General features: G+C 41.2%; 1 protein-coding gene across 1 annotated transcript in view; it reads left to right on the forward strand.

The window, feature by feature from the left end:
• The window catches only part of Parp4 (poly(ADP-ribose) polymerase family member 4), a 106,393-nt gene that overhangs the window by 8,738 nt on the left and 71,992 nt on the right, over positions 1-25,663 (forward strand). Inside the window, exons 3-10 of the mRNA XM_070003142.1 lie at positions 1,085-1,286; positions 2,648-2,711; positions 5,449-5,524; positions 6,538-6,651; positions 7,447-7,596; positions 9,418-9,555; positions 18,955-19,125; positions 22,972-23,132. Of these exons, the coding sequence (XP_069859243.1) occupies positions 1,085-1,286; positions 2,648-2,711; positions 5,449-5,524; positions 6,538-6,651; positions 7,447-7,596; positions 9,418-9,555; positions 18,955-19,125; positions 22,972-23,132 (1,076 nt within the window). The remainder of the gene's footprint in view (positions 1-1,084; positions 1,287-2,647; positions 2,712-5,448; positions 5,525-6,537; positions 6,652-7,446; positions 7,597-9,417; positions 9,556-18,954; positions 19,126-22,971; positions 23,133-25,663) is intronic.

Consider the following 25,663-nt stretch of genomic DNA (forward strand, 5'->3'; position numbering starts at 1 on the left):
CATTTGTGTGTCATACTCCTCACAATAGATCTTGAAACACAGATGGAAGATCTAATCACAGCTGGTACTTCTGGGCAACAAACTGTGAACAATAGTGAGGAAGAAGTTAGCCTATCATTATCTTCCTTTTTAGATATTGTGTAGGAGGCATATACTATTTATTCAAAACTAAATAAAATTACAGATTAACAAAATAGGTAAATGAATGATGAATACCATTTGGTTCTACCTTTCCTCTTCCAGGAAATAATTGAAGATATGTACATGACAGTTCACAGCATTGTTTACAGTGAAGACTCAGAAATAGACTGTAGCTAGGCACTGGTGGCATATACCTGTAATCCCAGCTAACTCAGAAGGCTGAGATCTGAGGATCCTGGTTCAAAGCTAGCCCAGGCAGAAAAATCCTGGAGACTCTTATGTCCAGTTAGCCAGCAAAAAAGCCAAAAATAGAACTGTAGCTCAGGTGGTAGGGTGCTAACCTAAGTAAAAAAGTTGAGATATAGCACCCAGATCCTGAGTTCAAGCCTCAGGAATGGCTCAAAATAAAAGTCCCATTTTGGGACTAAGGTTCAGCTTGATGGAAGACCTCTTACTTAGCATGATCAAGACCCTGAGTGTGATCCCTAGGATCTCAATAACTTATTTTTTTTTAATTGATGTGATTTGTAAAAGTTTTCAAAAACCTAAAGAAAAATTACCTTAAACACTTTTTTTTAAACTCAAAGCCTTATGCTTGCCAGCTAGACACTCTATTGCTGAACATGTCTTAGCCTACTTTGTCTGGTTGTTTTTGAGATATGGTCTTGCTTGCTGCTTGGGTACATGCCTGAACTATGATCTGCCTGTTGGAGGCCTCCTGTGGTTTCAGGGATGACAGGCATGCACAACCCCATTCAGCTTTCCTCTGACGAGACTGAGTCTCTCAGATTCCTCTGCCCAGGCTGGCCTGGAACCACAATTCTCCCAAGCAGCTGAGATCACACGTGTGAGCCACCAAGGCCTAATTCAAAGCAAGATATAAATAACACCTACTTAAATTTTGTTTTTACTAAGACATAATAGATTGGCTCCTTTTTCTTAGTGCACACATGTCATCGTAGACAATGTTGATACTCTGAGTCAATATCAATTGGATTCTATCCAAAAGAATAACATCCACATCGCTGGCCCAGATTTTATATGGGAATCCATCAAAGAGAGGAAACTCTTGGATATAAAGACTAAGGATCTGAAAAAGCCACTGCCCATCACTCCACCTCCTCATCAAAACTCCAACAGTTCTGGTAAGTACTTTCTAGCAAGGGATTAATGTATTATAGGTGCTAGAGTAGACATTTGGGCTTGTTGAAAATACTACAGACATAGATGTATCCTAGAAATACTATAATTTTGTAGGTAACGTTATGATTTCTCTATAAGAAAATTAGGGCTGGGTGCTGGGGGCTCATGCCTGTAATCCTAGCTACTCAGGAGACTGAGATCTGAGGATCTTGGTTCAAAGCCAGCCTGGCAGGAATGTTCATGAGACTCTTATCTTCAATTAACCACCCAAAACCCCGAAGTGGTGGCACTGTGGCTCAAGTGGCAGAGCACTTGCCTTGAGCTGAAGGGCTCAGGGACAGTGCCTAGGCCCAGAGTTAAAGACCCACAACTAACCCCTCCCCACCAAAAAAAAGGAAGAAGAAGAAAGAAAAATAAGATGCAAAAGTTCACAGACTCCTTTAATTTCCCTTCTCTAAATTAGAACATTCCCAGACCCTCCAGAAAAGAAAAATGCCATTTTATATGACATTTAGATATGGGTATGGTGACATACCCTCTAGTTACCCTAGCATTTAGGAGGCAGAGGCAAGAAGATAAAATATTGGGGGCCATCTTGAGCAACATTGTGAAATTGTATCTCCAAACAGGTATAATAGGATGGCCAGGCACTGGTAGATCACACCTGTAATCTTAGTTATTCAGGAGGTTGAGTTCTGAGGATCTCCGTTAGAAGCCACCTTAAGCATAAAAGTCCATGAGACTCTTATCTCCAACTAACCACCAAAAAAAAGCCACAAGTGGAGCTATGGCTCAAGTGGAAATGCTAAATAAGAGCTCAAGGCCCTGAGTTGAAGTCCCAGCACTGGAATAAACACACACACACACACACACACACACACACACACACACACACACACACACACACACACACACACACACACACACACACACACACACACACACACACACACACACACACACACACACACACACACACACACACACACACACACACACACACACACACACACACACACACACACACTATGGCTCAAGTGGAAATGCTAAATAAGAGCTCAAGGCCCTGAGTTGAAGTCCCAGCACTGGAATAAACACACACACACACACACACACACACACACACAAAATTGGGGTTGGGGCTATGGTTCTGTGGTAGAGCAGTTCTTAACAGGCCTGAGTCCCTGGGTTGGATCCTCATTGCCTCCACTCCACAGACACAATTACACACTCACATTTGCACACACATAGATTTGCATGGCAGATATTTTCCATGTGTAAGGATCTTTATAAGTTCAGCAGTTAGTTTTACAATTATAGCTTTGCACAGTTAACAAATAATTTTTGTTTGTTTTCATTCTAGAACTGAAAACAGATGCTGTATCACTGGACAATGACTCTGAGAAGAAAAACACAGAAGTCACTGAGTAATCTAAATACTTTGTAAACTTTAAACACAGTATTAAAATGAGCATAGCAGTGTATAGCTCAGATTGGCCTCAAATCTGGGAGCCTCAGCCTCTGCATTGTGGGGATTATATAAGCATCTGCTACTACATCCACAGTTCCATGCCAACCTGGGCCATTCTGAATGATCCAGTCTCCTTTTTTTTTTTTTTTTTCTCCAGTCGTGGGGCTTGAACTCTGGGCCTGGGCATTATCCCTCAGCTCTTCAGCTCAAGGCGAGCGCTCTACCACAATTGAGCCACAATGCCACTTCCAGATCTAGTCTCAAAAAAAAAATAAAAATAAAAAATGTGTGCTAGTGGTTCTCACCTGTAATCCTAGCTACTCTGAAGGCTAAGATCTGAAGACTGAATTTCTAAACCAGCCCAGAAGACAAATCTGAACTACTCTTATCTCCAGTTAATCAGCAAAAAGCTAGAAATATAAATGTGGCTCAAGTGATAGGGCACTGTCCTTGAGTGGAAAAAGCCAAGAAAAAGTAAGAAGCTCTGAGTTCAAGCATCAAGACCAGCATGCACGTGTGTGTGCGCATACACACACACATACACACACACACACACACACACGAGTAACTATAGTATAAGTACAGGGCAGATTTCTCATGATGTTAGGTAGAATGGTCTAAAATCACATTTATCTCTATTTAGCTATATTTATGACATAACTGTATCCTTTCACAAAATTTGCTTTTTCTCTAATTATGAATATACAGGTTTTTAACTATAATACAATTCTGTTCAATTGAATGCTTCAACCATGTGACAAGTTGTGTATCAACTACTAAAATTATACTTTTGTTACTATTTAGTTAATATGCTTCATTTAACCATATCATTTTAACATATCACCTCATGAAATTATCCTGTCCAACTATTATAATTTCACCTTTTTTTTTTTTTGTTGCTGGTTGTGGGGCCTGAACTCTGGGCCTGGGCACTGTCCCTCAGCTCTTCAGCTTAAGGCTAGCGCTCTAACACTTCAGCCACAGTGCCACTACCGGCTTTTTCTGCTTATGTGGTACTGAGGGAATCGAACCGAGGACCTCATACATGCAAGGCAAGCACTGTACCACTGAGCCATCCTCCCAGCCCCTGAAATTTCACTTTTATACAAATGTTTATGAAATGCTGCAAAATAACTTCAATGTCTTAAATAAAGGAAAAATAACATGTGAAGGACTCGTAAGATATAGATTATTTATCAAATTTAATATTGGCTAAAAGCAGGCAAATCTCAGAGACTTATCTCCAATTATCCAGCAAAAAGCCAGAAGTGGAGCTGTTCAGGTGATAGAGTGATAGCCTTGAGTGAAAAAGCTAAGGGACAGAGTTCAGGCCCCAGTACCAGCATAGACACACAGACGCAGACACACACCCACACACACACACACACACACACACACACACACACGACAATGGACACACACACACACACACACACACACATACGACAATGGCCCAGAGAGGAAGGAATGGCTCTACTGCTAAGGATCAGAGCCCAGGGTAGGTGGCAACCTATCTCTGCCTCTCCTGAGCATGCACCACCTCCCAGTACAGGTGCAAAATCCTCAGCATCCATGCTCAAGAATTATGCAGGTGATAGTTTGGTGCAGGTGGCTTATACCTATAATCCTAGATTCTCAAGAGGCTGAGATCTGGTTATTGTGGTTTGAAGCTAGCCTGAGCAGGAATGTCTGAGACTTAGCTTCAATTAACCACCACAAAGCTGGATGTGGAGCTGTTGTTCAAGTGGTACAGCACCAGCCTTGAAAGAAAAATCTAAAGGGCAGCACTCAGACTCTGAGTACCAACAACAACAACAAAAATTATGCAGAGAAGTTAAAAATGCTGATTACTCTTACTTGATCATCATGCATTATATGCATGTATCAAATGATTACACTCTACTTCTTAGATATATGTAAAAACAGTGCTGAGTACAGAGGCTTATGCCTTTGATCCCAACTATATGAAAGACAGAAGTAAAAGAGTCACACACAAAATATGGCTGAAGGGTGAGACCCTATCTGAAAAAACAACAAAAAGACTGGCCCTGATTTTAATTCCCAGTACCTATAAACAAGTACCAGGCTAGACAGGTGGTATGTCTGTAACCTAGCACTCCAGAATATGAGGAAGAAGGGTCATCTTGCCAGCCCAGGGAAAGTTAGCAATATTCTATTTCAAAAACAAAATAAAAACAAAAGAGCCAGGGACATAGTTCAAATGGTAGAGAGACCTTGGGTGCTGTTCCTCGTTCCGGAGTCCAACTCATTTATATCATCTTTTAATCATTTCTCAAAGAGCTAAGGAGGTATTAGGTGTCAGCCAATCTCCCTCCATTTTAGTTTTACATCCCCAATTGTAGGTCCTCTATTCTTTCCCTGAAATCAAGTGACTTGGAGTTGCCTGTTATCGTTAGCCTCCAGCTGTAACCCAGAGTACTCCCTACCCCTAGTGGATTTCTTATGCCCGGCCCCTGGCCTCATATAACACTTCCCTACACACAGACAAGCTATTGGGAGGGTCAGCCTGTCAGCTTGCTGACATTAAATTTTGCTGGATGTGATTTGGTATCAGCATGGTCTTCTGGGTTGGAGCTTCTATGTATTTTGCAAGAAATTAGGAGATCTATTATAAAGTTCTATTTGGCCTAAAATGTATTTTAATGTTACTATTTTAATCATATAAATTTCAGGTTTTATGAAGAGAATATTGCAGTTCCTCATTTTCCTCAAGACTTTGAAGTTGCAAAGTATAACACCTTAGACAAAGTAAGAATCCTATTTGTATTTTTAAAAAAAAATACTTAGGAGGCAGAGATGGAAAGGATTGAGGTTCCAAGCCAATCCCAGAAAAAAGTTGATGAGACTCATCTCAACCAACAAGTCAGGCAAGGTAGTGTGTATGTCTGTAATCCCAAGAGGTATAGGTAGGGAGAGCAAGGTCTCAGGGTAGACCCAGGCAAAGTTATGCTTTTGAAAAAGAAACTAAAGAAGCAAAATTACTCAGTGTGACTCAGATGGTAGAGCATTTGCCTAGCAAGTGAGAGGCACCAACTTTAAACTCTAATACTGAAAAAGAAGAGAGGTAAAGAAAGAAACGAAAAGAAAGGCTGAGTGCTTGTGGGTTACACCTGTAATCCTAGCTACTCAGGAGGCTAAGATCTGAGGATCACGGTTTGAAGCCATACTGGGAAGGAAAGTCTATGAGTGTCTTATGTCCAGTTAAGCACCAGAAAAGCCAGAAGTGGATCTGTGGCTCAAGTGTTAGAGCACTAGGTCCTCTATTTTCAGGGACAGAACCCAGGCATTTAAAAAAAAAAAAAAGGAAGAAAGAAAGGAATGGAGGGGAGGGAGGATGGATGTGGTGGCATAGGCCTGTAAACCTAGTTCAGGGGAGGCTGAAGGAAGAGGAGCCCAAGATCATACTAGACTATATAATGAGTTCCAGGCCAATTTACTGAGACTGTCTGAAGATTTCCCTTTTGAGAGGTCTTAACTATGTAACCCAGGCTGGCCTTGACCGTATGATCCTCTACACTCTGCCTTACTAGTTCTGGGATTACAGCTATATTCTACCACACCTAGGTGTTAAAGTGACTCATGAGTGCTTTTCCTGAATAATCATTTTGTGATTGTTTTGAAACGTGACTCATATCCTAAATATCCCATGTGTTGGTTTCTACCAATCAGAAATGTTTTATGAATTACGTTTGAATTTGAGTCAGCATCTAGGGTGTGTTATGTGGCTTGTTGCAGCTTCTGAGAGCACACTCTTTTTTCAGGTGGAGCCTGATGGAGGCCAGGAAGTCGTGGTGGTGGAGCTGTGCTGCTCTCAGGATTCAGAGCACAGTCCTTTTATGATTGTTGCACACTTCCTCCTGGCAGGTGGCCTGCAGGTGAGGCTTTGTGCATTGATTCCCATGGATTTGTCCACCCAGCTTATAACCAGTGGCCTTAAAACTGCTCACAGTATAGGGCACTGGTGGCTCACACCTTGTAATACTAGCTGCTCAGGAGGCTGGGAGCTGAGGATTGCATACACTTTGAAGCCAACTGAGACAGAAGAGTCTGTGATATTCTTATTTCCAATTATCCAGAAGTAGAGGTATGACTCAAGTGGTAGAACACCAGCTTGAAATGAAAAACTAAGAGAGCACAAGGCCCTGAGTTCAAACTCTAGGACCAGCACCAAAAAAAAATTCCTGCCTATATCATCAAGTACATTTTATTTTTGCAAGTTCCAGAGGCACTTTGAGGCCACGAGTCTGAGGGGAGAGTGACTTATCACTGCCATTTGTAGTGTGACTTTCCATAATACTGAGCACTCCAGTGTTGGACCTGAGCTACAGCCAAAAGGATACCAGCACCCCTAACCAGGGAACAGGTTCCTATCATTTCTATATTGTGTGTTAGGATTATTGGCCATCACTGGGGCAAGGATTTCTAAGAATAGAAAATGCAACCTGTGAAGGCAGTCTTGAATGAGGGAGGAAGTGGAGCACAGGCTCAAGTTGTAGAGAGCCAGCATTGAGGGAAAAAGCTAAGGGAGCACAAAAGGCCCTGAGTAGAGGCCCCAGTACTGACACATGCACAAAAAAAAGGGAAGGAAGGAACGAAGGAACGAAGGAAGGAAAGAAGGAAGGAAAGGTGTGTTAAGTTTCTACAGCTTTTCTGTATTCTGTAATCCACAGACTAGAAGACAGTGCACTGTAAAGGAAACCTCTGAGGAGGCAAGTGAGTATTATGAAAGTTACATTGAAGACCTGAAGAAACAAGGATTTCTGCTCAGAGAACATTTTACCCCAGAGGCCATCCAGTTAGCATCTGAAAAAGTGCAAGCAGTAAGACTGATTGACATATGTTACTTTGTGTTATTGACTGAATATTTGTACTTAGAATGGTTCTTTCCTTGTTCTTTTTTTTTTTTTTTTTGTCAGTCATGGGGCTTAAACTCTGGGCCTGAGCACTGTCCCTCAGCTCTTCAGCTCAGTGTCAGCACTCTACCACTTGAGCCACAGCACCACTTCAGGTTTTCTGGTAGTTTACTGGAGACAAGAGTTTCACAGACTTTCCTGCCCTGGCTGGCTTTGAACCATGATCCTCAGATCTCAGCCTTCTCAGTAGGTAGGATTACAGGCATGAGCCACCAGCACCTGACTGGAATATTTCTTTATTATGAATAAATCACTGAGTTAAAGTTTAGAACAGAGTGAGATGGTTGGCATAGGACAAACCACAGATCTATTGCTTATGTCATCTTTAAACTCTGGGACAAATATCAAGGATCCCTCATCCTGTCTGCTCATGTTTAATGCCAGTGACAGGCCACGTGCTGGTGAGTCATGCTTGTAATACTAGCCTCTCAGTAACCTGGGATTTGAGGACCAAGGTTCAAAGCCAGCTTGGGCAGGAGAGACTTTTTTCTCCAATTAACCAGCAAAAAGTTGGAAATGGAGCTGTGGCTCAAGAACATCAACCTTGAGCAAGAAAGCTAAGGGATAGCAACCAGGTCCTGAGTTCAAGCCTCAGTACAGGCATACACACACACACACACACACACACACACACACACACACACACACACACACACACACACACACACACACACACACACACACACACACAAATGCCATTAATAGGTCAAATGCCATTAATGCCACCAATAGGGTGAAGGAAAAGACAGAGGAAAATTAATAGGAGGAACAAGATTGGGGTGGGGACAAAACAAAGTTTCAGGAGGAAAGAGAAGCCTGGTGGAGAGGGGATCTGATTGTAAATTACCTCAAATTTGAGTCCTTTTGTGTTGCCATCACAAGGTACTTGAGTCTGAATACTTTGTAGGTGAAAAAAGAAGTTGATTTAGCTCATGATCCTGATGACTGGATGACAATGGAATCCTAGCAAGGCCTTCTTGGTTATACCACATTTTTGTAATCCTAACTACTCCAGAGGCTGAGATCTGAAAGTTGCGGTTCAAAGCCAGCCATGGCTGGAAAGTCCCTCAGACTCTTATTTTGAATAAACTACAAAAAAAAAAAGAGTGAGTTCAAGCCCCAGGACTGGTTAAAGGAAGGAAGGAAGGGGTGGAAGGAAGAAAACAGTCCCTCCCTGAAGAATAGCATCTGTTCAAGGTTCTACCATTTCAACATTGCCACACTCAGGTTCACACTTCCAGAACATGAAAGCCACTACTACTTCATAGTTCCGGGCTGAGGGTGGCTCTCCTAGATGGCAAATTGTTTCTTAGTCTAGAGGTAGTAGCTCACTCCTTCAATCCAAGGTAGTCAGGAGGCTAAGATCTGAGAATTGCAATTTGAAGCCAGCCTGAGCAGGAAAGTTCATGAGATTTCTAATCTCTAAACAAAAATCTGGAAGTAGAGGTGCGGCTCAAGTGGTAGAGTGCTAGCCTTGAGCAACAAAAGCTAAGGGATAATGTTCCAGCCCTGAGTTCAAGTTCTAGGACCGCCACATAAACAAAAAATGATTTCTTCTCCTATTTTCTCTTTGTGGGCATGTATTAGGTTGGTTGGCTTATTTGGAGCTCAGGGCCTCATATAATACTAGGCAAGCACTCTACTATGAAGCCTCTCTGTGTTACTTTTAAGCAAAGTGGATCATGATGAAACTTTCAGTTGGTGATTCTTTGTATTTTGCTATTATAGTTGCTTTTGGAGGAAGTCATCAGTTCAAACACTCTGAGCCAGGAGGTGAGCGACTTGGTGGAGGTACTTTGGGCAGAAACTCTGGGCCACTTGGAGCATACAATTCTCAGGCCAGTGAACATGATCAGCCTCAATGATGTAAGTTATGTGTTGGTTGAAACCTGATCCTCTGCTGGGTTAAGTACTAACACTCACACTTAGGTGCTGCTTAGACTGTCTGTAGTTCCTGCCGAAGAATATTGAGAGAACCAAAGTTACACAGGCTGACTTGGCTTACAGGTAAACTGATCCATAGAGTGCAAGCTTTCTGTCTAGGGCTGTCATGTGTAAGGTTGAAGTGAGGACTGTGAAACAAGCATGCAGTCTCTGAAGCATAGCGGTCTCATGGTGATATCTCTCATGGCAGCCCCATTTCCCAGAGACTCATGTGGCCCAGGCAGAAACTGCAAGACTTTTATAATCTGCTTCAAAAATAGCTAGCATCCAGTAGCTTAAGCCTGTAATCCTAGGCTACTCAGGAGGCTGAGATATGAGGGTTGTAGTTGTTTTTTTTTGTTTTGTTTTGTTTTGTTTGTTTTTTGTTTTGTCAGTCGTGGGGCTTGAACTCTGGGCCTGCGCCCTGTCCCTGTGCTCTTCAGCTCTTCAGCTCTTCAGCTCAAGGGAAGCGCCCTACCTCTTGAGCACAGCACCACTTCCGGTTTTGTAGTGGTTTATTGGATATCAGAGTCTCACGGACTTTTCTGCCCAGGCTGGCTTTGAACCATGATCCTCAGATCTCAGCCTCCTGAGTAGCTAGGATTACAGGTATGAGCCACCAGCACCCAGCTGAGGGTTGCAGTTTGAAGCACCCCTGGCAGGAAAGTCTATGAGACTCTTATCTTCAATTAAGCACCAAGAAACCAGAAGTGGAGCTGTAGCTGAAGTGGTAGAGTGCTAGCTTTGAGCAAAAAAAGCTCAGGGACCTGAGTTCAAGCCTCATGACTGGCACCAAAAATATAAAATTATTCATATCATTATCCCAGAAGTCATTTTCCAAAGCAGGACAGCAAGATTATAGAGAAGAGAGGTAGACCTCATCCCTTGATGAAAGGATTGTTTAAAAAATATATACAGTCATCTTAATCTACTGTAGTAATCAAGAACATGAGTACAATGTGCTTGTGGGGTTTGGGTGAAAACTGAATGTTACCTGATGAGGAATTGTTTAACTGTAGAAACAAAAAATTAAAAAACTGGGGGCTGGGAAGGTGGCTCAGTGGTAGAGCGCTTGCCTTGCATGCATGAGGCCCTGGGTTCAATTCCTCAGCACCACATAAGAAAAAAAAGAAAAAAAGCCAGAAGTGGCGCTGTGGCTCAAGTGGTAAAGCGCTAGCCTTCAGCTGAAGAGCTGAGGGACAACGCCCAGGCCCAGAGTTCAGGCCCCACAACCGGAACCAAAAAAAAAAAAAAAATTAACAAACTGATCACTGATGGCTCACACCTGTAATCCTAGCTACTCAGAAGACTGAGATATGAGGATCAAAGTTTGAAACCAGCCCGAGTATAAAAGTCTGTGAGACTCTCATCTCCAATTAACCACCAAAAAGCCAGAAGTAGAGCTGCAGCTCAAGTGGTAGAGCATGAGCTTTGAGCAAAAAGTTAAAGGACAGCAGTGAAATAATCAGTTCAAGCCCCAATACCAGAAAAAAGAAGGAGGAAGAATAGGAAGAAATAAAAATATGTTTGTTTAAAAAACATGCATGCTTGCAAGCCCAGAGTTCAAGCCCCACGACCGACCAAAAAAAAAAAAAAAAAAGCATGTTTGGTGCATGAGGCCCTGGGTTCAATTCCTCAGTACCCCATAAGCAGAAAAAAACAGAAATGGTGCTATGGCTCCAGTGGTAGAGCACTACCTTGAGCTGAAGAGCTCAGGGACAGCGCCTAGGCTCAGAGTTCAGGCCCCACAACCAACCAAAAAAAAAAAAAAATGCATCTTTGGGAGACTCTAAGATGGTGCTGAAACAATAGGGTGTCATCCTAACTCATTCCAACTGGGAAGAAAGGAGAATCCCAACATGCAAAACCCTCAAAAGACCGACAACAATGAAAAACTGGACAAGAGAGAACCTTAGGAACCAAAGGAGAAAAGAAAAAAATGCTCGTAGACTTCATACACAAGAAGGAAAATTGCAAAGACTCCTCCCCTCTTGCCAGAGTGAGGCCCAGCTGAGCCAAGCCACAAAAGTAGCCCTGCAGGGGCCTAGGATCTCAGGACCAGCAGCAGACTGCAGAACCCAGACACAGAAAACTTCCACAGTTCAGAACCTGGACAGCGGAAACAGGCTGAGACCAGAGAGACATCACAGCAGCACCCAGATCTGGAGAGCTCCCACAGCACCACTGGACAGCCCACAACCAGTCCCAGAATCAGTGAGTACCCCACCAAGGACCACCCCATGAAAGGCCAACACTGGTGATGACCCACGGGACTTGAACTGGACCCTAACCCAAGAAGGAACACTACACTTTAAGGGGGAAAAGAGGACAGAACCATCCCCCACCCCCACCTCCACCTACTAACATAAAGTGGGAGGCCACAGGGACCCATTTGACAGCCACTAGGATCCTGTCCTGCCTACAGTTCTGGCTACCGGGACTTCCCACACAGGGCAGCAGTGGGTGGAAGGCTCTCCTGCTGGGAAACCAAAGTGCACAGGTCTAGTGATGGCTAGCATCCGGAGGACAAACCCCTACGACAGAACTTGCCAAGCTGGAGACAGAGGGGTGTGGGGTCCGGCAGAGGCTAGCAGCTGGAGGACAGCCCCTTCCCCCTGACAGAACTTGCCAAGCCAGGGAACCGAGACTGGGCAAAGTTCCTCTCAGCCAGCCTAGGGCTGAGAGCATACATCAACAACTGACCGTGGAACCAACCCAGAACCAAGCAAAGGCTGCCACCTATTAACCAAAAACAGCCAGAGCTCAGGATTCGACTCTGATAATCCCTGAATCCTCATGTGAAAATCACAGTGAAAAATTACAAGATTCATCAACAGACAAGACAGCAAACCTATCCCAAAAGCCAGTGGCAGCTCAGGAACGAACTCTAGCATGAGTGAAGAAGAAATGGAGGACAAACAATCCATTAAAGAGGTGATGAAGGAATGGGCCAACAAAATAAGGTGAGAAACAGACCAGCAATTCAAAGAACACAAAGAGGAAATAGCAAAAGAAATTCAAGACCTAAAAAACAGATGCAGTCAAGAGTAGACATGCTACATAGCTCATTACATAGCTCATTAAAAGATGAAACTAACACTTTGAGAACTGATATAGAAACCATCAATGGTTCAATTTCCACAATGGAAGCCATAGTTAACAGAATAAATGAGATGGAAAATAGAATATCAGGAACCAAAGACAAAATGCAGCAGCTGGAGAAAAAAAGTCACAGATTTGGGGAAAAAACACTCAGAATTTACCAAAGTCCAAGAACACACAGACAATGCCAAGAAATTTAATCTTCATGTAATTGGGATCAGTGAAGGAGAGGAATACCAGAATAGAGGGATGCAACACTTATTCAGTAAGATTATTACAGAAAATTTCCCCAATCTTTTTTTTTTGTCAGTCATGGGGCTTGAACTTGCGGCCTGGGCGCTGTCCCTCAGCTCTTCAGCTCAAAGCGAGCGCTCTACCGCTTGAGCCATAGCACCACTTCCGGTTTTCTAGTGGTTTATTGGAGATAAGATTCTCACAGACTTTCCTGCCCAGGCTGGCTTTGAACTGCGATCCTCAGATCTCAGCCTCCTGAGTAGCTAGGAATACAGGCATGAGCCACCAGCACCCGGCATTTTCCCCAATCTTAAAAGAGAAAATCTCACCTATATCAGAAGCATACAGAACACCTACCAAACAGGATCCCACTTCTAGACACATCATAGTAAAAACATTAGACTTAGTAACAAAGAGATGATCTTACATGTGGCAAAATCAAAGAAGGAGCTATACTACAATGGAAAGAAAATCAGAATCACTACGATCTCTCCACACAAACTCTCAATGCAAGGAGAGCCTGGAAAAGTACCATCCAAGCCCTGAGAACAAAGAACTGCCAACCCAACTGGTATATCCAGTGAAGCTAACATTTACATTCGACGGAGACACTAAAATTTTTGATTGTAAAGAAAAACTAAATGAATTCATAAACAATAAGCCAGCAAAAAATATTAAGAGAAGGAATACAGTCCGAAAAAAACAATTGAGATTGGGGAACCATATCAGACAGATATCACTTGGAGATCAATTTAGTAAGCACGGGAGGAAAGAAAAGAAGAAAAACTTTGGAAAGCAAGAAAATGATAGGCAATACAATGCAACCATAAACATTAATGGGCTCAATCCACCAATCAAAGAAAAAGAACAAATTGGATCAGAAAAAAAGATCCATCCATTTGTTGTCTCTAAGAGACCCATCTTAAAGCCAAAGATTAAAAACAAACTCTGAAGGGATGAAGACCTTTCATGTGGATGCACTCAGGAAGAAGGCAGGGGCTGCCATCTTGATATCTGACAAAATAAGCTTCTCATTACAATCAGTACAAAAAGACAAAGAAGGTCATTACATTTTAATACAGGGAACAATCCAAGAAGAGGATATCACCATCATCAATTTATACTCACCAAACATTGGTGAGTATATGTTAAGTAAATACGCTCAGACTTACAGAAAAAAAATAACCCAAATACAATAATACTAGGAGACTTTAATTCTCCACTCTCACCAACGGATAAGTCTATCAACCTGAAGATTAGCAAAGAAGCCTCTGAACTCAATGATACAATATCCCAAATTGATTTAACAAACATCTACAGAGTTTTCTACTCAACAAAAACTCAATACACATTCTTCTCTGCAGCCCATGGAACTTTCTCCAAAATAGATCATATCATAGTTCACATAAAAAAATTTAAGCAAATACAAGAGGATGAACACAATCCCTTGTATTCTCTCCAACCATAGTTGAATCAAGCTAGTTCTCAAAACAAAGCATACTGTAGAAATTACTCAAATACATGGAAATTGAACAGCACACTTCTGAATAACACCTGGGTTACAGGAAAAAATGAAAGAAAAATCAAAAAGTTTCAACAATTCAATGAAAACAAATACACATCATAATGAAAACTATGGGACACAGTGATAGGAGTCCTGAGGGCCAGATTTATTGCTCTCAGTGAATACATCAAGAAAACAGGCAGCTCATGTAAATAATCTCATGATGCAACTAAAATTTAAAAAAGCAAAAGTTGAACCCAAAATTACTAGATGGAGCAAGATAACCAAAATAGCTGAAATTAATGAGATAGAGATTAAGAAAACTATAAGTAAAATTAATAAAAGAAAAAGCTGGGTTTTTGAAAAATAAAATTGAAAGGCCTTTTGTAAGATTAAAAGGAAGAGAGGAGACCCAGTGCCACAGGAAAAATTACAACAAGCATCCAACACATCCAAATGATCATAAAGAACTATTTCCAGAATCTCTACTCACTCAAGAAGGAAAACCTAGCAGAAATGGATGTATTGCTAGAGAAATACAAATTGCCCAAACTGAACCAAGAAGATGTAAATCAATTTAATAAGCCAATAACATACATCAAGATAGAGGAAGCAATCAGAAGTCTTCCAATAAGGAAAAGCCTAGGCCTAGACAGATTCACCACAGAATTCTGTAAGACTTTTAAAGAAGAATAAATACCCCTACTCCTCAAGCTTTCCATGAAATAGAAGCAGAGAGAACAATCCCAAACTCACTCTATGAAGCCAATATCACACTCATCCCAAAACCAAGCAAGAATCCAACAAAAAAAGAGAACTACAGACCAATCTCTGATGAACACTGACACAATGCTTCTCAATAAAATTTTAGCCAACAAAATCCAGGAACATATTTTAAAAAATCATACATTATGACCAAATAGGCTTCATCCCAGAGATGCAGGGCTGATTTAACATACATAAATCAATAACTATAATCCATCACATCAACAGATCCAAGGTCAAGAAACACATGGTTACCTCTATTGATGCAGAAAGGCTTTTGACAAAATACAACACCCATTCATGTTAAAAGTTCTGGAAAGGGCTGGGAAGGTGGCTCAGTGGTAGAGCTCTTGCCTTGCACGCATGAGGCCCTGGGTTCGATTCCTCAGCACCACATAAGCAAAAAAGAAAAAAGCTGGAAGTGGCTCTGTGGCTCAAGTGGTAGAGCACTAGCCTAGAGCTGAAGAGCTGAGGGACAGCGCCCAGGCCCAGAGTTCAGGCCCCACGACCGGACCCAAAAAAAAAAAAAAAAAAGTTCTGGAAAAAATTGGAATAGAAGGAACATTCTTTAAAACAATAAAAGCTATACACAACAGACCAACAGCCAATATCATTGTGATGGGGAAAAACTAAAACCAATTCCCCTAAAATCAGGAACCCTGCAAAGATGCCCACTCTATCCACTCCTCTTCAATATAGTTCTGGAATCCTTAGCCAGAGCAATAAGGCAAGAAAGGGACATTAAAGTGATCCACATAGGCAAGGAAGAAATTAAACTATCCCTATTTGCAGATGACATGATCTCATACCCAAATGACCCTAAAAACTCCACTCCCAAACTCCTAGAACTTATTAACCACTTTGGCAATGTAGCAGGATATAACATTAGCCCACAAAATCAGTTAGTTGCCTTTCTGTAGACCAAGATTGTACAAGCAGAAAGGGAAATTAGGAAAACAACCCCATTTGAAATAATCTCAAAAAGAATAAAACATCTAGGGATTAACCTAACCAAAGATGTAAAGGACCTAGTTAGTGAAAACTATAAAAGCCTAAAGAAAGAAACCAAAGAGGACACAGGAAATAGAAAGACCTTCCATGTTCATGGATAGGTGGAATCAATATTGTGAAAATGGCCATACTGCCAAAAATGATATACAAATTCAACACAATTACCATCAAAACCCCAATGATGTTCTTTACTGAAATAGAGCAAACAAATCCAAAAATTCATATGGAGCAACAAAAGACCTAGAGTAGCCAAAGCACTTCTAGGCAAAAGAAACAATGCAGGAGGTATCACAATACCAGATTTCAAACTCTACTATAGAACCATAATAACAAAAACAGTTTGGTATTGGCACAAAAATAGATCCAAAGACCAATGGAATAGATTAGAAGATCCAGAAATAAAATCACATAGTCAGATGATATTTGGCAAAGGAGCCAAAGACATACAGTGGAAAAAACATAGCTGGTGCTGAGAAAACTGGGAATTCCCATGCAGAGAACTAAAAGCAGACCCTAGCTTGTCTCTATGCACTAACATCAACTCAAAATAGATTAAAGACCTCAACATCAAACCTGAAACTCTGAAACTACTGTAGGACAGAGTAGGAGAGACACTAGAACTTACAGGCACGGGCAGGAACTTCCTGACCAGAGTCCAATCTCATAACAGTTTGGAGACACTTGACAAATGGGATTACCTTAAAATAAAAAGTTTTTGCTCCACTAAGGACATAGTTACCAAACTAGAAAGTGAAGATATTTACCAGCAATATACCAAAGCCCTACTATCCATTATATACAGGGAGCTTAAAAACTAATCGCTCCCAAAATCTAACAAACCAATTACTAAATGGGCAAGGGAGACTTCTCAGAAAAAGAAATAAAAATGGCAAAGAAACAAATGAAGAAATGTCCATCATCCCTAGCCGTAAAGGAAATGCAAATAAAAACAATCCTGAGATACCCTACCCCTGTGAGAGTAGCCTATATTCTGAATTCAGATGACAAATGCTGGTGGGGATGTGGAGAAAGAGGAACCCACTGCACTGCTGGTGGGAATTTATACTAAAACAACCACTCTGGACAGCAAGCTGGAGATTCCGCAAAAAACTAAGTATAGACATTCCCTACAACTCAGACATACCACTCCTAGGCATCTACCCTGAGCAACAGGAACCAGGATACAAGGACACCTGTGCCTCCATGTTCATTGCTGCACTGTTCACAGTAGCCAAGATATGGAAAAAACCCAGATGCCCCACTACAGATGAATGGATCCATAAATCGTGGTACCTGTGTACAATGGAATATTGTGCACTTATTAGAAAGGTCAAAATAAAGGCATTTGCAGGGAAATGGATGGAACTATATCAAATCTGTGGAGCAAGGTAAGCAAGATCAGAGAGACAAATGGCACATGGCAGATGTTAAATTCAAAATGCAAGGAGATAGGACAAACAAGACTCAAGAAACAAAGGACCTCTTAATTTGTCACATCATTTTTAGATGACTCCATGTTCTTGACCTCACATATGGTATATACATGTGCACATTTGAGGGAAGCTAGAGGCGGGCACAGAATCAGAGGAAAACAGGTAAAAAAAAATACAACAGAGGGGCCCGTCAGCTGCACTGGACATTGGTGAAAGTAAACTAAGCAGCTCTAGGGCAGCAATGGGAGGGAGGGAATGAGAGCAAAAGGAAAAAATGTACATATCACCCAATTTGGAAAAAATAGCTATGGTGTACCATAAGGTTTATATACCATGACAATGACAGTATGCCTGGTGAAAGTTAAAATGTGTTTGTTACTTTAAGTATCACTATCCCACAGTACTGTGAAATTTGTGAAATCTATGTTATCACTTAATCTTAATAAAGAGGAAAAATGCATGTTTAACTTAATCAAAAGCAAGTGAAGATAATCACTAGATTTTCTACAAAATAAAATTGACTTATTGTCATTCTCCAATCCAAGTATCACTACATTTTTGTTCATTTTATTTTAAAAGATTGTGTGGGTGTCCCAGGAAATTAGCTATTTCTGTCTGAATAGCCTTAGGGCTAGTTTGCAGGCCTGAGGGACAATCTTGTTCCCCACTTATATGCCCAGACCCTGATCTACTTTCTAACAGCCTTTCACTTCTCTCAAAAGGAAGACATTCTCCCAGCTTACCAGAAAATGTTCTTCTGGACTATATATCTAATTGTAAACTAAGCCAGGCACTGGTGGGTCACTCCTGTAGTCCTAGCTACTCAGAAGGCTGAGCTCTGAGGATCGATGTTCACAGCCAGCCCAGACAAAAAAGTCCATAAGATTCTTATGTTCAGTTAATTAGTAAAAAGCCAGAAGTGGAACTGTGGTTCATTGGTAGAATGCCAACCTTGAGTGAAAAGGCTAAGATTAAGAGGTCCTGAGTACATTTTTTTGTGCCAATCTTTGGACTTGGACTCAGGGGTTGGGCTCTATCCCTGAACTTTTTTGCTCAAAATTAGTTGCTCTGTCACTTGAGTCACACACAGTTCTGCTTCCAGCGTTTTGCTAGTTAATTGGATATGAGTCTCTTGTACTTTCTGCCCAGGCTGGCTTTGAAACATGATCCTCAGATCCTGGCCTCCAGAATAGCTAGGATTACAATCATGAGCCACAGTGCCTAGCTTCTTTGATACTTTTTGGTAATTATCAAGAGGTGATATTAATAAGCATATTGATTTTCTGTTTGAAGGTAAGCAAAGCAGAGGGGATACTTCTTCTCATAAGAACAGCCCTGAAGAAAGGCGAAACAGCAGAAGAGCTGCAAAAGATGATGGCTGAGTTCTACAGATTGATCCCACACAGACAGCCAGAAACTGAAGTGAACCTAAGACTGTTAGCTAAGAAAGAAGATCTCTGCCAGGTAAACCTGTCACATAAAAACAGCTTAAAATACATTGGGAGGGTTTGTTTTTAAAAATATGGTGATGAGCCAGGCGCCATTGGCTCACACCTGTAATTCCAGCTACTCAGGAGGCTGAGATCTAAGGATCATGGTTCAAAGCCATCCCAGGTAGGGAAGTCCCTGAGACTCATTTCCAATAAACCTCCGGAAAACCAGAAGTAGCACTGTGGCTCAAGTGGCAGAGCACTCACCTTTAGCTGAAGAGCTGAGGGACAGTGCCCAGGCCAAGAGTTCAAGCCCCATGACCGACAAAAAATAATAATAAATAAAAATAATAATAAATAAAAATATGATTAATTATACTGAAAATAAATTGTTGACTTATCGGTTTATGCCTATAATCTCCACCTACTCAGGAGACAGAAATTAGGAGGATAACAGTTGAAGCCCAGCCAGGCAAAAAGTAGGTGGGACAACCATTTAATGAACAAATCAAGTATGGTAGTTCATGCTTGTGATCCCAGGTATATTGGAGGCCATAAATAGGAGGATTATGATCCAGGCTGGTACTGAACAGAAAAAAAAAAATGAGATCCTAAAAAAATGACCTAAACAAAAATAGTCTGGAAGAATGACTCCATCACTAAAGCACCTAGCAAGCGCAAGGCAAGAAAGAAAAAAAGACAGGAAGGAAAGAAAGAAAGAAAGAGAGAGAGAAAAAGAGAGAGGGAGGGAGGGAGAAAGGAAAGAGGGAACGAGGGAGGGAGGGAAGGAAGGAAAGAAGTTGGTTGAACTGTTCTGGAATGCTCTGGACCTTTTCACAAGTTGTGAATATATTGCATAGTGATACAAATACAGAAATGTTTCAGAATTTCTGCACTATGAAAATTATTTCCCCAATTCTGAATTAGGATTCTTAGTTCAGCAGAAATAAGAAACTGCAAAAGTAAGGACATTTCACACTTTACAAGATTATTTGAATATGCTTTGTAACTTATGGGTGCAAGACAAGTAGAAGTCAGTACAGAATATAAATTTTACTTCTTATTAAATGACATTTATGAGATCTAGATGTGCGGTAGCTGTTGGCCTAGTCTATTCTATGACAGTTTGTTAATATTATCATCAAAGGCCAGCATCTATCTATCTATCTATCTATCTATCTATCTATCTATCTATCTACCTACCTACCTGTCTGTCTGTCTGTCTGTCTGTCTATCTATCTATCTTTAATACAGGCCTGAACTCAAAGCTTCACACTGTTGCTTAGTTTTTCTTGGTAATGGCTGATACTCTACCACTTCAGATATACCACCACTTCTGATTTTGTTTTGTTTTGGTTTGGTTTTTTTCTTCTTTAGCTGGCTAATTGGAGAAAAGGGTCATCAGATTGTCTGCCTGGGCTGGCTTCAAGCCATCATTCTCAGATCCCAGCTTTCTGATTATCTAAGGTTATAGGCATGAGCATCTAATGCTGGCCTAGGGTCCATCTTCTTTACATGTCTGTATATTCATTGTAAATTGACAATGCCAAGATAGGCACCAGTGTTTCATGCCTAGCTACTGAGGAGGCTTAGATCTGAGTATTATGGTTTGAAGCCAGCCTGGACAGGCAAATCCCAGCAACTTTTATCTCCAATTAACTGCCAAAAAGCCAGAAATGGAGTTGTGGCTCAAGTGGTAGAGCACCAACTCTATATGCAGAAAAATAAAAGTGGATCCCTGTTTGTCACCATGCACAAATATCAACTCAAAGTGGATGAAAGACCTCAATGTCAGACGTGAAACTGAAATTACTGCAAGAGGGAATAGGAGAAGCACTAGAACACATGGACATAGGCAGAAACTTTTTGAAAAGAGTCCCTGGGGCACAGTAGATGGAGAGACACTTGACAAATGGTATTATGTCAAACTAAAAAGTTTCTGTACAACAGTTTATTGCAGCATTATTTACCATAGCTAAGATATGGAACCAACCCAGATGCCCCTCAGTAGATGAATGGATCAAGAAAATGTGGTATATATACACAATGGAATTCTATGCCTCCATCAGAAAGAATGACATTGCCCCATTTGTTAGGAAATGGAAAAACTTGGAAAAAATTATATTAAGTGAAGTAAGCCAGGCCCAAAGAAACATAGGTCCCATGGTTTCCCTTGTTTGTAATATCTAGTATATGTATGAGTCAAGTAGAAAAGGTCAGATAATGTGATGTCAGGAAAATGAACCCTTAGATGTGTATTTTAATGTTTTTTTCTTTCATGCATGTGTTTCTAACGCATTTATAAGATTATCTCTTTGTTGCTTTGTATGCCCCTCCCCCACAGTATAACCCCTGCTTTCACTATATTTGATGTCAGTATAACTTGTGGAGGAGATGGGGAAAAATCAGTTGTTTAAGGATACAGGTGGACCTGTTGCAACAATGAGAAGTACAAGTTGTCATGTCCAAAACGAGCTTTACAATGTTGGTGTGGGGGGGGGGGAGGGGAGGGAAGGAGAAGGATTGGGATTGGCGGGGGAGGAGGGAGGCTGGGAAGGGATGTGAAGGGTAAAGGAGGAGGCTGCAATGCTTGGTAAGAAATGTACGCATTATCCTGCCCATGTAATTGTAACTCCTCTGTACAGTATGTTCACAAATAAAATTAAATTAAATTTTAAAAAAAAGTTTCTGTACAACAAAAGACAGAGTTACTAAACTAGAAAGACAGCCAACAGACTGGAAGAGGATCCAGAAAGACAAACGATGCATGTTTTCTTTCATATGCAGAAGCTAGATCTGAAATACGTAAGGGCATGATGCAGTATTCCAGATACACAGTGAGACCGAAGGAGGATATTCTTGAAGGGGGGAGCACAAAGTTGCAATGCCTATGTGCACTGATCATTTAAAATAAGATTTATCGAAATGAACTCCAGGAAATGGAAACATGAGATTTTTTTCTTTGTTGTTGTTGTTGTTTTCTTTTTGTGTTGTTTGTTCATTTATCTGTCTTTGGGAGGGTAAGTGAGGCACAGAAATAGAGGGGCAAAGGGTGAACAAATCCAACAGTGGTACTCATTGTTGAAAATGAACTATACAACTTGTGGGTGAGGATGGGAGAAAAACTGGGAGAGTGCAAGGAAAGAGGTAATATTGAAGGAAAGGGGTAATATTGTCCAAAAAGAAATGTAACATCCAGACTCACTGTAAGCCTCATGTTTAGCTCCTCAAAAAAGAAAGGAAGGAGGGAAGGAAGGAAGGAAAGAAGGAAAGAAGGAAGGAAGGAAGGAAGGAAGGAAGGAAGGAAGGAAGGAAGGAAATGTACTTTTTACCTGACTTATGTAGTTGTAACCCTGTACCTTTATTATAAAAATTTAAAATTTTAAAATTAAAAAATGCTAAAGGACAGTGCTTAGGCCCTGGGTTTAAGCCCTAGTACCAGCACACATACACACACACGCACACATACACACACACGCACACACACACACAAGCATGCACGCATGCGCACGTGCACACGCACAAATGCATAGTACCTTGCACTTTCAACTACAGTTCACATCGTCCTATCTGAAGTATTTCCTTTGGGATTTATGTAGAAGTATCCCCAAACAGAATTTTCTTTATTTTATTAGTTTTTTTGAGACAAGATTTCACTAATGCTGGCCTTGAACTCATAGACTGAAATGTGATCCACCTGCCTCAGCTTCCCAAGTAGCTGGAACTCCCAACCAGCTTTCATTAACTTTAATATACTAGTAGCAGAAATACTGGGAACTTTGGGGCGAAACTGACTTTTTCCAATCTCTTTAAGAAACTTCTAATATAATAGAAATATTAATTCTGATATGTAACATTTGTGTATTATTTCTATCCACAGCTAATAAGAGACATGGTTAATGTCTGTGAAACTCATCTGTCCAAACCCAACCTGCCATCTCTTGCCAAATACCAAGCTTTGAGATGTAAAATTGAGCATGTTGAATGTAACACAGAAGAGTTTTCCAGAGTTGAAAAAGAGGTATTACAGAATCATTGCAGGTAAGCATAAAAACAATACCTTGGGAGCTATTCTGATGTAATAATACTCTTTGAGATTTTGCTCTGGTAATGAGGCTGGGGAGTTAGCTCAGTGGAAGAGTGCTTGCCTAGCAAGTACAAGCTCTTGAGCTGTGTCCTCAGCACTGGATAATGAAACAAAACAGAACATTCTTGAGCTGACCTGAACATCATTATCTGAAAAATTAAATGAATGGAGCTGGACCATACTCAAATGGTAGTGCACCTTCCTAGCAAGTGCAAGGCCCTGAGCTCAAACCTCAGAACCAATAAGTAAATAAAGCTGGGTACTGGTGACTCATGCCTCTAATCCTACCTACTCAGAAAGCTGAGGATCACAGTTCAAAGCCAGCCTGGCAGGAAAGTTCGTGAGAGTCATCTCCAATTAACCACCAGAAAACCAGAAGTAGCATTGTGGCTCAAAGTGGTGGAGCACTAAACCTTGAATGGAAAAGCTCAGGGACAACACCTAGGCCCTAAGTTCAAGCTCCACTACCAGCAAAAAATTAAAAATAAATAAATACATTTACATATGTAAAATAATAAATCTATTCTCAATTCCACTTTGTATAAACTAAGATGGTTGTAATTTTTCACTGGAAAATTGTAAGTGTTGGTAAAGATGTGGGGACATTGAAGCCCTCACCCAGTTGGCTATGAAAATGGAGCAGCCATGTTTGGTGAGTGTTGTAAATTAAACAGAATTACTGTGTAACCAGCAATTCCATTCCTAGTTGTTGTTGCTGTTGTTTGTTTGTTGTGACACTACTGGGGTTTGTACTAGAGCTTGCAGCTAGGATTAGAGGCCTGAGCCATTGGTGCCCAACTGTATGTTCCCATTTTTATGAAATATCAGGAATAAATTAATCTGTGGAAACAGAAGCAAATTTTCTGGTGTTCTGGGGAATGGAGATGACCACTAGGTGGGTATGGAGCTTCTTTTGGAGTAATGAAATGGTTTGGGACTACACAGAGGTGGTGGTTGTGGAACATTTTGGATGTATTGAACACTACTAAGTTGTACACTGAGAGTGGTTAATTTTATGTGATTGTGTGTGTGTGTGTGTGTGAGTGTGTGTGTGTGTGTGTGTGTGTGTGTGCGCGCGCGCGCGCGCACAGGGATTTAACACAGGGCCTTGAACTCTTGCTGGTTGGCTTATTCCTTTGAGGCTCCTCTCTATCACTTGACCACAGCTCCATCTCTAGCTTTTTGCTGGTTAATTGAAGATAACCAGTCTCATAGGCTTTCCTGCCCAGGCTGGCTTTGAATTGTGATATTCATATCTCAGCCTCATGAATAGGTATGATTATGGACATGCTGATAGCATCCAACGTCAAAGAATTTTCTTTCGGGCTGGGAAGGTGGCTCAGTGGTAGAGCGCTTGCCTTTCATGCATGAGGCCCTGGGTTCGATTCCTCAGCACCACATAAGAAAAAAGAAAAAAGCCAGAAGTGGCGCTGTGGCTCAAGTGGTAGAGCGCTAGCCTTGAGCTGAAGAGCTGAGGGACAGTGCCCAGGCCCAGAGTTCAGGCCCCACGACCGGACCCAAAAAAAAAAAAAAAACCAACAACAACAAAAAAGAATTTTCTTTCATGCCTACCTTTCTTTCTTTTTTTCTTCCTTTCTCCTTTTTTTCTTCCTTCTTTTTTTTCTTTCTTCCTCTCTTCCTTCCTCCTTCCCTCCCTTCCTTCCCTTTTCTTTCATGTGTGCCAATAATGAGGCTTGAACTCAGGACCCTGTCTCTTAGCATTTTCTCTTGAGGCTGGTGTTTTACCACTTGAACCACAGCTCTACTTCCAGCTTTTTTTGCTAGTTAATTGGAGATAAGACTCTCTCAGAGGGCTGGGAATATGGCTTAGTGGTAGAGTGCTTGCCTAGCATGTATGAAGCCCTGGGTTCAATTCCTCAGTACCACATAAACAGAAAAAGCTAGAAGTGGCACTGTGGCTCAAGTGGTAGAGTGCTAGCCTTGAGCAAAAGAATCTCAGGGACAGTGGCCAGCCCTTGAGTTCAAGTCTCAGGTCTGGCAAAAGAAAAAAATAAAACTCTCATATTTATCTGGCCAGACTGACTTTAAACTGTGATCCTCAGATCTCAGCCTCCTGAACAGCTAGGATTACAGGTGTGAGCCACCAGCCCTCGCTGCCAAAGAATGTATGTCCTAACCACCATTACTCTGAACCTCATTATGTTTCTTAGTACAGAAAATAATGTATTTGGTGACTTATTTATTGATGAGGTACTGGGGGTTGAGTTCAAAGTTTTGTATTTTCTGGAATCTGCCTAGAAAATGCTTGAGTCATGCCACCTGATTTTTTTTTGAGATAGTACCTAGGATTTTTGTCCAGGCTTACCTGGACCATGATCCTCCCATTAACAATGCCTGATGTAGCTGGGATAACAGTTAAATATCATGCCCCCTTTTTTATTAATTTACTTTATTATTATAGAAGTGATATACAGAAGGATTACAATTATGAGTCAGGTAATGAGTACATTTTCTTTCACCTGGT

Source organism: Dipodomys merriami, unplaced genomic scaffold (genome assembly GCF_024711535.1).
Source record: "Dipodomys merriami isolate MVZ:Mamm:240054 unplaced genomic scaffold, mDipMer1.0.p SCAF_6, whole genome shotgun sequence".
Taxonomy (NCBI): domain Eukaryota; kingdom Metazoa; phylum Chordata; class Mammalia; order Rodentia; family Heteromyidae; genus Dipodomys; species Dipodomys merriami.